Raw genomic sequence first — 12,554 nt, 5'->3', positions numbered from 1 at the left:
TTTCCTAATTTAATTAATTAGCAGCTACCGGGATCGTCTTTTATTGTGCGTGTATATCCTGTTTCGCTCTTCTTGTTTCTGATAATATGGTCTGGTTGGTATGGTTACTAATTACCTAGCTATTTGGCATGCGCTTGTCTACTAGCGTTCTTCTGCTAATTGCTAGGCACAGATGGTCTAGTTGGTATGGTTAATCACCTAGCTATTTTCACATGTGCTTGCGGACCTGTGTTTTTGCTGCTTTGGTCTCTGATCAGATTAGTTTAGCTGGTATGGTGAACTATTATTCGACAAGTGCCTTTCCTACTTTGTGTGATTTATGGTGCATATATATGTGGAAGTGCATTGCGTTGTGCCTCGGTTTGCTCTGCATCTTTGAGACGGCGAAAAGTAGAGGATTCTTGGTTATTATGCCGTCCTAGCTAGTGGCCCTGATGTGACCGGTCTTTTCTTTCTTCCATTAACTAATTATTACTGATTGCACATACAGACACTACGAACTAGTAGTATGTCAGAGTATGCATTACAGAGACAGTGGTCGTTTCCCTTTGAGAAATTTTCTTGCCCTTGCTGAGCCACGTACCTCGCTGGTGGTGAAATGAAACGATGGATCGATCGAGTTGATCTGCTGGCTGGCTTTGACAGCTCGATGGCTAGCTGGATCTACGGATCGAGATGGTAACCCTGGCGCTGATAGACGCATACCCAACTCCATCACTAGCTAGCTGGATGATGCAGTATATATCTTGCATGCATGCATGCGCTTTTCTGATCCAGATAATCGGTAAGACTTAGCAACAAATTTGTACGAGCATGCTATTCAATGCACAGAGACATGTATGCGTGTCACTTTATACAGACAGATCGGCCAACTATTTTGAGGGTAACATGCATGCTTCATGCTGCTAGGTAGAATAATGCAGCTGCAAATCTTTCAGTTGCAGCATCTAATCGGCCATCCCAGACAAGGAAAAGACGCGTTCAGATTAAGCTCTTGCAAGCAAGCACAGATCACGGACCAGACCGATCGGCCGCTCTATCTAGCATAGTACGCTACAACGCCGCCCACCCAGTTTCGTCCGTCCGTCCGTCAGGTGGCACGGTTTATGCCATATTAGTGGCATATATATCTAGTAGCGGAGACAAACTATTGTTATGATCAGTCCTTAAATTTGGAAATAGCGTGTGTGCTGCTGCTACCGCTTTGCTTTGCTTTTCTTTTCTGTTCTTTCAGCAAGCAAAGGTATCTACCTGTCTAGCTAGCTAATTTGTAGGGCATCCAAGGCCAAGCTAAGTTGAGCCCAAAGCTGCATTGCTTTGGCCCCGCACCTTGCTCAGTCTAGTGCTTCCTTGATGCATCACATCGATCGAGTGGCTTACAAGTAGCTTGGCATCTTTCTTCCACTCATCAAGCCTGGAAATTCGGCAGCACTAGGGCTAGCTTATTTGTACTACTCTACTAGTAGCATATATCTCTTAGGCATGCAGCTCCCAGCTTAATTGGCTTACTTGAAGTACTCCTACTGGATGTGGACTTGTCAAGCACACATGTGAAACACGATGTGACATTTGCAGCCAAAGACTCTCGCTCGTCTGGCGCGTTGTTGCCTTTTCGTTAAATTTGAAAAAAGTGTTATAAAGTGCATGCAAGCTGCAATATAATGCTTGGAATTTTTGGGGGAGCAAACTGATCAAAGTAGTAGCAACATCAAATTAGGAGAAAGATTAAAGGGGGATGAAAAAAGATCAATTAAAGATCATGCGAGGTAAGCAGACAACGTTGTGCTTCTATTTTGATTAGGCCCTCCAAATTAAATAGCCAGCTTTGCATGCACCAACAGCACGAGACCAGACTCGTCTCGTCTTGCTTGTTGCTTTTTTCGTCAAGTTGGAAAGAGCCAGCAGCACTGCATGGTTGGCCACAAGTCAATCAAACTAGTTAATTAATTAGCAAGGAGAAAAAAATTAAGGAGTGTGATTGGGCTGGAACAGACAAGGTTGAGATTTTACAGTTAGCTGACTCGACTCATCCTTATACTAGTCCAAGATATAGACTGCTTTGCATGTACGGTGGCACATTTGATTTTAGTTAATTATCATTAGTAGGGAACCTTCTTGTTAATCATGTGGGCATTGCTTAAAGGGGGCTAGTATCAACTAGTGATTCACGTACCATCGCAATAATCCGGCCCTTTTCTGCGATGCATGACTAGTGGAATATATGATGACTGTGTTATTTTAGCTGAGCTCAATGGGCCGGGTATCAACAAGAGCCATCAATCAAAAGGGATTAAAGCAAACAAAGTACTCCATTCTAAAAAAAAGGGGGTAAAGGAGCTTGCATATTGCATATATATTCCATTTTTAACTAGTGCAAGATTGAGTATTAAGCACACAGATATCTTAAGTATACTATATGAGCTTCAGATTTGGTTGAGACGTTGAGTGCCTAGGAAGCTTCGGTCGGTGGTCTATATGCATGGTCAATTACTAAGATTTTTTTCCCTTGTTTGGAGTGCATGCTCTATCAATTCAAAGCGTTTAGTTTTTTTTTACTTTAAGTATCTTTATGTTGTTTCAGATTTTCAAAACTCTTATATACTCTAGGTCCTCATGGGCTATGGTCCTTCTCTCTCTAAAGTATGACGACACAGTTGACTGGAACTTGAGGAATACTTTTTCCTTCCAATTTGCTTTACTGATACTATATGGAGGAGGTGCAAAGTGCAAACAGAGCAGCTGGCGGCGTTCGCATGCATGCATCTTTGTCTTAGAATAACTATTATTTGGAAAAATGTATATTTTACAGGGTTTCACTTTTATAGACATTTTTGTTTGATGCCATTTTGGAAGTTGGAACATAGGCAGATATAATATATTTCTTTTGAATTCCAATGAATAGTACTAGCAAAAGAGCCCGTGCGTTGCAACGGGAGAGAAAACATAACACATGCTCTTAATTCAACAACCATCACTCAAGACCATAATATGTCCATCTTCTTTATTTTTGTGAGACATCATATTTGTGTTGCCGCTTATCATCCTTCTCACCCTTGCCGGCGATGGCCTCATTGTTCACACAAAACAACAAAAAATGTGTGTTGAATATGATTAATTCTAAGACGTCTCTCTCTCCCTCTCTCCTCCCTCCCTCCCTCTCTCTCTCTCTCTCGCGATGAGAAATCTGTTGTTTTTTCCTGCGATATTTTTCAGAGGTATGCATGTGTAGTTATCGATGTTTTATTTTCCCTATATGGTTATAGCGGGGTGTTTATTTGCAATCTGGATTACCGCCGGTATGAAAAAACAGATCTTGCGCTGTAAATTATAAGTTTGCTTCCATAACAATATATTAAAAATATTTAACAGGTAAAATTAACATCATATTTAGATTCCACACATTTTTCTAATAAAATTTCATATATAATATGTTCAAATCAAAGTTACGGTTTAAAAGATACAGATAATTTAGAAAATCATTTGGTTTGACTCAAATATATTCCAAAATAATATTTAAAAATACTTAACAGGTAGAAATAATCTCATATTCATATTCTACATATTTTTCTAATCAAATTTCATATATAACATGTTCAAATCGGAGTTACGGTTTAAAAGATATGGATAATTTTAAAAAGCATTTGTTTGAATTAAATATGGTCCGCGGATGAATTACCTAAAACATCAGGGGGATTTTCGAAAAATGTAAAATAACGGTTCAGGTGTGACTTAAATCCGGACGGCGGGTTGATTTCAAGAAAAGACATGGACTTTTGTGTAAAATACGAAAATAACGAGTCCTTTTAACTTAAAACAGGACTGCGGGTTGAATTCTTTGAAATAGAAGGATTTTTCTGAAAAATGCCATGACGGACGAAAGAAACTCCATTTGCTTTATTATTAAGGTAAGATATTATATATAGATATTCGGAAGAAACCAAAACGTAAGGTAAGAGCTCATGCTTTCTTCTTTACAATTTGGACCTATGATCCATGCGTGACATCCAGATGATACTTTTCAAGATTTATGTTTCGTTCAACTTAAGTCTCGTTTGGAAGAAAGAAAAAGCACATAAATTTAGATGATAGAATTTCTGTTTGGAAAAAAATGATGCCATTTGGAACAAAGGCAGATATCCTGTATTTCATTTGAGATTCCACTGAATTGCATTTAGGAATCTTGGAAGGTAGCAAACCCAGGTTAAAATTATGATTCCTTCTTTTAATTTGGGTATACAACTCCAGCCGCGTTGCGGGTCTCCTAGATCGGGTGGTGCTCTCGGCTTGCCATGGGATGGATTGGTGAGGCCACCGGATTAGATCATGGGTGTTGGCGTGAGATCGGGGCACATCATCAAACGACTATGTGTAGCAACATAGATCGCTGTGAAGGTGGCCTTGGGTTGACCCATGTATTGGTTTTGTCACACTTTGTTGAATAATATAATAAAGGATCATTGTGTGCATTGCTTGATGGAGAGGCTGGGGTCATCCTCCTTTTCATAAAAAGACACCCGCGGCACATTTGAAATTTTTATGTGCTTTTGCGTCCTATGGGAATCAGTTCCTATGTTTCACGCATTATTAGCAGTATTTCAATACTCTAATAATGAAAGTCTCCTACCAGTTTTACTAAACACTCAATCCACGTGTTCCAAGAGATCTAGTTTGAAAATTTGGCACGGCCATTGGGTACAAGACTCTGGAGTATTTCAGTGGTTGCGGCCATGCATTTGCATTGGGAACGAGCAGGCTCGTGGCTAGGAGGGCTTGCACACCGCTTCAACTACAAGGCAGGACTTATCACGTCTGCGTATGCATGCTCATCCCAGCTGCCCCCTATAGCTTCTATTAGATCCACGCGTGAAAAAGAAGGAACACAACTGTATTTCTTTCTTTCCATAATATATATCTTGGCATTTCTTTCTATGTGATCACTAGAATTTCAAGGATGCTAGATTGCATCGATCTACCTGAATTTCATACTTAAACAGGGATTGTGACCATACAGGTGATTATCAATAAATGTCCACCGAAATCCTATAGGTTGCGTCCATTGCAACATAAACAAACAAACCAAGAGTTTTAATAGGTTTGGATCAATAAAAATATATAGTGCAAACGAGACAAAAACTGACAACTTTATAAATTCAGTCATACAAATCAAATAACCTATGTATAAATGGACAACTTTTCTGCCTCTCCTTCCATCAGCATGGTATGTGCGCCGCACAACTCAATTCCGCATGCATAAGAAAAAGGCGAAGCGAACAAGCGTGATTCGTTCTTCCACTTTCTGCCACGTGTGCGTACGTTATGGCGGGAGGCGGACCGAGATCACCTATGTATTTTCCAGGTCCTTCCGGTGTACATGTATAGGTGGCAGAAGTTTCTTTAAGAGTTTCTTGATGGTTTTAGCCGTCTCATATGATGTAGATTCCTCTCATCGATACGAGAATCAAGACATGGAGACATAGCAGGAGTCTCAGATGACTTATATTTAGCGAAAGGTCTTTAAATCAAAATATGATAGTTATCACCTCTCTGTCGGTCCCCTTGCTCCTCTCTCTCTCTCTCTCTCTCTCTCTCTCTCTCTCTCTCTTGAGGCGCAGATGTCCCAACCCCTCACTAGCATCAACCCCTAACCGCTCCTTTGATCAATATCGTGAACTTTGGCTCCATCATAATCTTCAATTGCATGTAGCTAAAATGGCAGAGAACTGCTTTGGTTCTGCCTCACAACCCTGAACATGTTGCCAGCATATGCCATGTAGGCACCACATTATACGTCAACACTCCCCCTCACGTGTGGCTCCCTCGGGCCTAAACGTGGACCAAAAGTGGGTTGCAATATAATTGTGCCAGCCGGGTCTTGAACTCAAGACCTCTTAGCTCTGATACCATATTGAATTCATGCTCCAGCCAACTCATCCAAAAGTCCGAACTGATGGAGGGAGGTGGGCAATATATTTCAACACTCTCCCTCACGTCTAGGCTATTTTAGTCCTTAGACGTGGGATCGATGTAGGCTGCAGAATCATTTTTATTTAATACTGCGTTGGCAGGGTCTTGAACTCAAAACCTTTTGGCTCTGATACCATGTAGAAGTGCATGCTCTAGCCAATGCAACCAAAAGACCGATCTGATGGAAGAGACTAGGCAGTACATTATATGTCAACATGCCAGACCGGATGAAGTGTTTGCAAATTATGATGTGATGCAGTCGAATCTACAAGGCAATGTAGTTTGAGAAAATTTGAGGCAATTATACCCATATAGCCAAGTGCTATATTTATTTCTATCTCTTTATGAAAAGGCAGAACTCGTATGTGGTAGATACTTCGTTCAAACAAGGAAATTTGTAAGGCGGAAAGAATTCTTGGTCAATTGATATTTTCGTAAGTCTAGGTCAATTTTCGAAAAGTGAACTTGCAGTTTTTCGAAAGCGCTTTGTAGGATCGGTAAAACTTGAGACAAAATGTTGACTGATTGAGACATGATCAAGCCTAGGGATGCATGCAGACGTGCCCATAAAGAGTGCATCCATCTAGTATTTGCCTTTTTCTTTTGAGGGGAAGATGCATCCATCTGCCTCGATCATTTTGGTATCAACAGATTTATTAAAGAAGCATCAATTAGTTTTTTTTTTAATTCATCGCCGGGGAGAAATCCTCGCTTGTCGAAAACCATGATCCAGTTTACATGGGAAACCGACAACGCGGACCTTCGCGGACTTGCCCACCTGCAGCATCGTCCTAGCAAATCCATGTGTAATTAACTGGATAACAATTCCCACTGACGGAAGAAGAAAAAACACTGAATGATTCCCATAGATATTCATTCAAAAGCGCCGGTGAATGGAGTTAAAACATGCTCTGCTGACGTGGCGGCGTGCTGACGTCAGTGATTACTGTAGCTCGCGCGGTTTGAGGGAGAAGCTTCTTGAGATGCCTGCACGCACGAGAAAGGAAGAGAGATAGAGAGACAATCGTGGTGTGCTTCCTCCTCCTGTTTCCACTCGCCCCTTCCGTTAGCTCGCTCTCAGGCTCAGCTCCTCCCGCTGCAGCCTATATATGTACCTGCGGCATGCACTAGGAGTGCTCATCTCGCCTCCTCCACCGCCACCGCCCACCTCGCCTCCCTCCACCGCCTCTCCGGCCCCAAACCACAGCAACAGCCTAACGCGTCAGCCAGCTAATCGAGCCGTCGTCGTCGACCGTCCAGTCTCCCCGGCCAGCCGTCATCTCCCATCATCTCGCCCCATCTCCGTCCGCCCGCCGGCCTCTTCGACCTCCATCACCTCGACCGTCGTCGATCGTCCAATTAATCATCCCGGCATATCCTGTCAACCAATCGAGGGGATAATATAAAGCAGACAAAAGCAGAGGAGGAGGAGGGAATGGGCGTGATGGATGGGATGAAGCCGGTGGCGGCGATGGTGGTGGTGCAGTTTGTGTTCGCCGGCGTCAACATCTTCTACAAGCTGGCCGTGAGCGACGGCATGGACATGCGGGTCCTCGTCGCTTACCGCTTCCTCTTCGCCTCCGCCGTCCTCTCGCCCATCGCATACTTCGTCGAGAGGTACCTGTACCTAGCTCCTCCCTCCATTTGATCCTTTCGCAAGATTAAAATCCCCCTTGCACTAAATTTACTCGTGCATTATATTCCGAAGCATCTAGAAGGTGCACACACATCATCACAACGCTTATTTTTCATTCGGTTGTTAGTACTACTACTAACTATTGGAGTATACTGAACTGTAAATATACTAGTTTGAGGTGAGCTTCTTTTACTAAAAATCATTAGAGCATCGAGGAATCATTAGTGTTCTTGCCTTTTTGTGTGTGTGTTGGGTCAAGTAGTTTCATTCTCTCAAGAAACCAATTAATTGAGCCAGTGCACGCATGTCCTTGTCTCGCTCTTTCTCCATGTTTTCCGATGTTCCCTGCCCTTTGTGTTGACCCGGCCGGACGCCCCATTGTTTCTAGTCTAGCAAAAAAAAAGGAGAGCTTTGTGAAAAAGCTACGGTCTATATAGCTTCCTTCTCCTATTATATTCCGTCGTTGGAAAAGGAATTCAGAAAGTAGAGTACAATATATTGATATGTGCTTCCGGAGTATGTTATCCGTACGTTTGCAGATGCTTCACTTTATTATCATCATTCTATAAGCACTCTCCATATGCATGCTACCTGATTAACGAGTACAGCAGTTTGCAAAAAAATCATTAACGAGTAGAGTACATGATTTTTTTGATACCCAAAACAAAATTACATGTTTTTTTTGACAAACTATATACTTGCATGCCTGTGTATTGGATTAACTAATTCCCTGCTGCTTTATTTGTTTTGAGCAGGAAGAAAAGAACCAAGGTGACTTGGCGAGTCCTGCTGCTCTCCTTCGTCTGCGGACTCTGTGGGTAAGCTCCAATTTAATTAAATTGTTCTTGTTGTTGTTGTTGTTGTTTCATTTTACTATGCTTTTCACTGCACTTCCCACGACGATTGAGAAGGAGAGCAAAAGGTCAGATCCGATTGGCATGGCTGCCGGAATTTAGGTGCGACGCTGCCTTTTGCAATGATGCACACATGCATGTAGCTAGGGGCTCAATGCAACGGTGAATAATACCCTCCCAATGCAAGGTCAACCGCCCGGCCGGTGGATGCGTCACGGGGTGCTCGCCGGCGGCCAACACTTTACCTTCCTTTTCCATCTATCCAGCACATGATGTATGATTAGTTAGGCACAACCAACTGATCCGGCCCGATGGAATCCCCTGCCGCTAGCTTTAGTTTTGCCTGCCAAACAAAGTAGTACAAACTCCACGTACGTCCAGTCCACTCACTTTACAAACCGTGCATGGAGCTAGTCGTCTGTGAACATCGTCGTCCTCGTGCTGCCCCTGATACTTGCTTTGTCAACTCCATCCATCACCCTACTCACGCATGCGCGTGCTCAACTGCTTACAATTGCACCGATGGAGCCACCTATGGGTCTGCATGCAGCCACGTACGCCCGGCCGCCCGGCGCGCGCATTTATGTCCTCCTTGACTTGCGTATCCATGCATGCATGCACGCACGCCTATAGCTAGCTACAGTAGCACCGCGTTGCATGCTTTCCCAATGGAGCCAGAGCCACCTCGATGGCCATGCATCGTCGTCGTGTCGAATGCTCACACGATGCCCGTATAAACACGCCACCTTCTTTTCCAATGGAATGGCATGGTGTATGTACGTACGTCAACTTACATTCCATTGTGAGGTTTCTTGGACTCTACTTTTTCTGCAGCTTCATCGCCTAGCTCGTCTCGTCCAAAATTTTCAACCCGTCGTCACCCACGTTGCACGTCCCTAGGTGTACTCCGCCATTAATGGTCACGATGAAGAAGATGGACACGTGTATGTACGTACGACATGTGTCGTGCACCTACCGTATACGTACCTACGACAAAAATGCGTAGTACGTGTGACTGATTACGTTGCGTTGATGCGGCGTTGCATGTGCATGACGCGATATATAGAGCGCACGAGATCGATCGATACATTCTCATCATATATGCAAATGTACAATATACACGTCCGTATCGGTATTGACTGGTTGCAATATGTTTCATGCAGGGGCTCGCTAGCGCAGAACCTCTACATCTCCGGCATGAAGCTCACGTCCGCGACCTTCGCCTCCGCCATGACCAACCTCATCCCGGCCATCACCTTCGTGCTCGCCGTGCTCTTCCGCTACGAGCGCCTCGCCATCCGCACCCTCGCCGGCCAGGCCAAGGTCACCGGCACCATGCTTGGCGTCGGCGGCGCCATGCTCCTCACCTTCTACAAGGGCGCCCAGGTCACCCCTTGGCCTCCCACCCACATCAACCTCGCCGCCCAGCTCGCCGCCCGGCACCAACACGAGGAACATGCCTCCTCCTCCCTTCACCCGGACAGCGGCAACCGTGCCATGGGCTGCCTGCTCTGCACCGGCAGCTGCTTCTTTTATGCGCTCTGGCTCATCCTGCAGGCCAGGCTCAGCCGGGAGTACCCGTTCCACTACTCCACCACGGCCCTCATGTGCGCCATGAGCGCGCTCCAGTCCGCCGCATTCGCGCTCTGCTTCGACCGGGACCTCATCCAGTGGCGCCTCTCCTCCGGCGTCCGCCTACTCGCCGTCCTCTACACCGGCGTTGTCGCCTCAGGGGTCATGCTCGTGGTGCTCTCCTGGTGCGTCAAGCGCCGGGGCCCCCTCTTCGCGTCCGTCTTCAACCCCATGATGCTGGTGGTGGTGGCCGTGCTCAGCTCGCTGCTGCTCGGCGAGGAGCTGCACCTCGGCAGCGTGCTCGGCGCCGTTCTCATCGTGACGGGCCTCTACTCCGTGCTCTGGGGAAAAGGCCGCGAGGCGGCGGAGAACGAGCCCGCCAAGGCCCACGCCTCCGGCACCGAGCTGCCGCACATAGACATCGTCGTGCATCGCCATGATCCTCCTCCCACGCCACAGCAGCAGAGCACGGAGCCGGGGCCGGCGCGGTAAAAATCGGAGCAGGCATGCAGGAAGAGGACCAGCGATCGAAGAGATGAACTGGCCCAAGATTTGTTACTGTTTTATTTGTCAGGAAAGGATGGACAGAGAGTGTACCGGTGGAACTTGTCGCAATTGGGAGAGTCAGTAGTTGAGCTCGTTTGTTGGGTGGATAGGACTCGGTTAGATCTAGCGTAGTTAGAAGGAGTGGCCTCTCTGATTCTGTTGGTGCTCAAATGTGAAGATAGAGGAGGGAAGGATGTAGTACAAGGAACTTCAGCAGGATGAGATGAATGGAGACAAACCAATAAATTTCGGACACAAAATCCTTTTACATGAGAAATCAACTCCATTTTACAACTTGGTAGAATGTACTACCCCGGTCCCATAATATAAGATGTTACTCCCTCTGTCTCCAAATTCATGGCATATAAACTGAGTCAAAAAATCAATGCTTCTAAGTTTGATCAAGCATACATACAAAAATATAAAGATAAACAATACCAAATCAATATCAAAATATACAAAAATATAAAGATAAACAATTTCATCTATATATTTGGTCCAAGTTAGAAAGCATTCACTTTTTGACTCAGTGTATATGCCATGTATTTGGTATGAAGGGAGTATTATAAACAATATAATATATTTGTTATAAGGCCAGCTCCAATGCACGACCCCAAACAGACGTATGATTTCTCCGAATTTTGTTTGTTTGGGTAGGGCAATGGGTGACGTTCGGCCGTTTTCTGGATACGTTGGCCGTGCACTCAACGTGCGGAAGCATCTCGTCCACCCGCCTGAAATATTTTGCGAATGAAGTTTTGCAACCGCGGCCATAGTTCATGTTGGCATCAAAGCCGGCGGCCGACACACATATGTCAGTGTGTAAAATGATCAACCCCCAAGTTCTCTTGCTGGCAACAAAGCCAGCGGTCGGTACCCTTGCCAACCTTTCAAATGAAGAACCCCCAAGTTTTCTTGTCGGCAACAAAGCCATCGGCCGGTACACTTGCCCGTCTTCAAAAAGAACGGCCATAGTCCAGGGTCAAGCCCTCCCTAGTTCTTGCTGTCTTGGCCGAACATCTCCTTTTGCCGCCTCTCGATCCAACTTCTTGTGTTCAGAGACATGTTGGTCAAGTCCACACTCATGATTGCTAGTGATGGGGTCAACTACTAAGGGTAGGGTCATAGACATGACATCTGAGGTCCACCTAGGACCCCATTCCATCTTTCGAGGGTCTCCGGACCACAGCACATTCGGATGTTCACTCCTAGATATCCACTCGGATATGGTCCAACCACTTGGACGTCTTCCTTCCAATCGGCCTCACTGGCATCACTCGGATATAGAAGGTGGAGAGGCGACGTGGGAGCTGCAATGTTCGAGGGGCTTCACGTTGGACTTGAAGTGTAGTTAGAGCTGCAGCTACCAGTAACGCGTGTATTAACTTTCCTTTGTATCTCCCTTGTAACGTGGCCTTAATGGGGACGACACACTCTATATAAGACGCCTTCTAGCGAGTGGACAAGGTTTCGCAACCTACTGTAATCATACACCCCCAGAGAAAAACACAGATCCATAGCTCGAGACGTAGACCTACTACCTCTCCGGGTCGGGCGTGAGCTCGTAAATCCGAGTGTTACACATGTGCCGCAGCTAGGTTCAGCCCCTGTTCGTACACCTAGTATTCACTGTCAAATTCGTTGCCTCGAGATTTGGCGCCCACTGTGGGGCTGCGCGTCTAGCGGTATCCAGCGCAGGTGGAATTTTCATCATCATCATCATCATGATTCTCGGCTGCGATATCCGATTAAGTGCCTAGCTTCATCGCCGAACATTCGGCATGGCTCCAGGTAGCGTTGCTGCTGGACATGGAGTCGCTACCCGTCCGGGGCACGGCGCCCTTCCGCGTGTCATCCTACGAGTCCTTCTCCGACAACCATTAGTCCCATACCGCGAGGCACCCTTACTTCCCGCTGGCCGCCGCCGCAAGCGTTCGGTGCGCTCGTGGCTCCAGCGCTGGCTCTGGCAAGCTATGGCCCTT

The 12,554-nt window shown here is 45.7% G+C and overlaps 1 protein-coding gene across 1 annotated transcript; it reads left to right on the top strand.

Annotated features, from left to right (window-relative positions):
* The first annotated feature begins 7,034 nt into the window (after positions 1-7,034).
* LOC123186681 (WAT1-related protein At1g25270) lies at positions 7,035-10,870 on the top strand. Its single transcript, XM_044598395.1, has 3 exons — positions 7,035-7,581; positions 8,356-8,418; positions 9,618-10,870. The coding sequence occupies exons 1-3, from the start codon at positions 7,400-7,402 to the stop codon at positions 10,516-10,518; spliced, it is 1,146 nt and encodes a 381-aa protein (XP_044454330.1). The 5' UTR covers positions 7,035-7,399; the 3' UTR covers positions 10,519-10,870.
* Positions 10,871-12,554: the final 1,684 nt, after the last annotated feature.

Source organism: Triticum aestivum, chromosome 2A (genome assembly GCF_018294505.1).
Source record: "Triticum aestivum cultivar Chinese Spring chromosome 2A, IWGSC CS RefSeq v2.1, whole genome shotgun sequence".
Classification (NCBI taxonomy): Eukaryota; Viridiplantae; Streptophyta; class Magnoliopsida; order Poales; family Poaceae; genus Triticum; species Triticum aestivum.
The sequence above is the reverse complement of the archived record's forward strand: the minus strand, read 5'-3'. Positions and strand labels throughout refer to the sequence as shown.

Bases quoted from the DNA above. Each gene is read 5' to 3' on its own strand.
- LOC123186681 (XM_044598395.1), top strand. From the start codon at position 7,400: ATGGGCGTGATGGATGGGATGAAGCCGGTGGCGGCGATGGTGGTGGTG. The intron at 7,582-8,355 runs GTACCTGTACCT...TGTTTTGAGCAG, and splicing joins ATCGCATACTTCGTCGAGAG to GAAGAAAAGAACCAAGGTGA. The intron at 8,419-9,617 runs GTAAGCTCCAAT...TGTTTCATGCAG, and splicing joins TTCGTCTGCGGACTCTGTGG to GGGCTCGCTAGCGCAGAACC.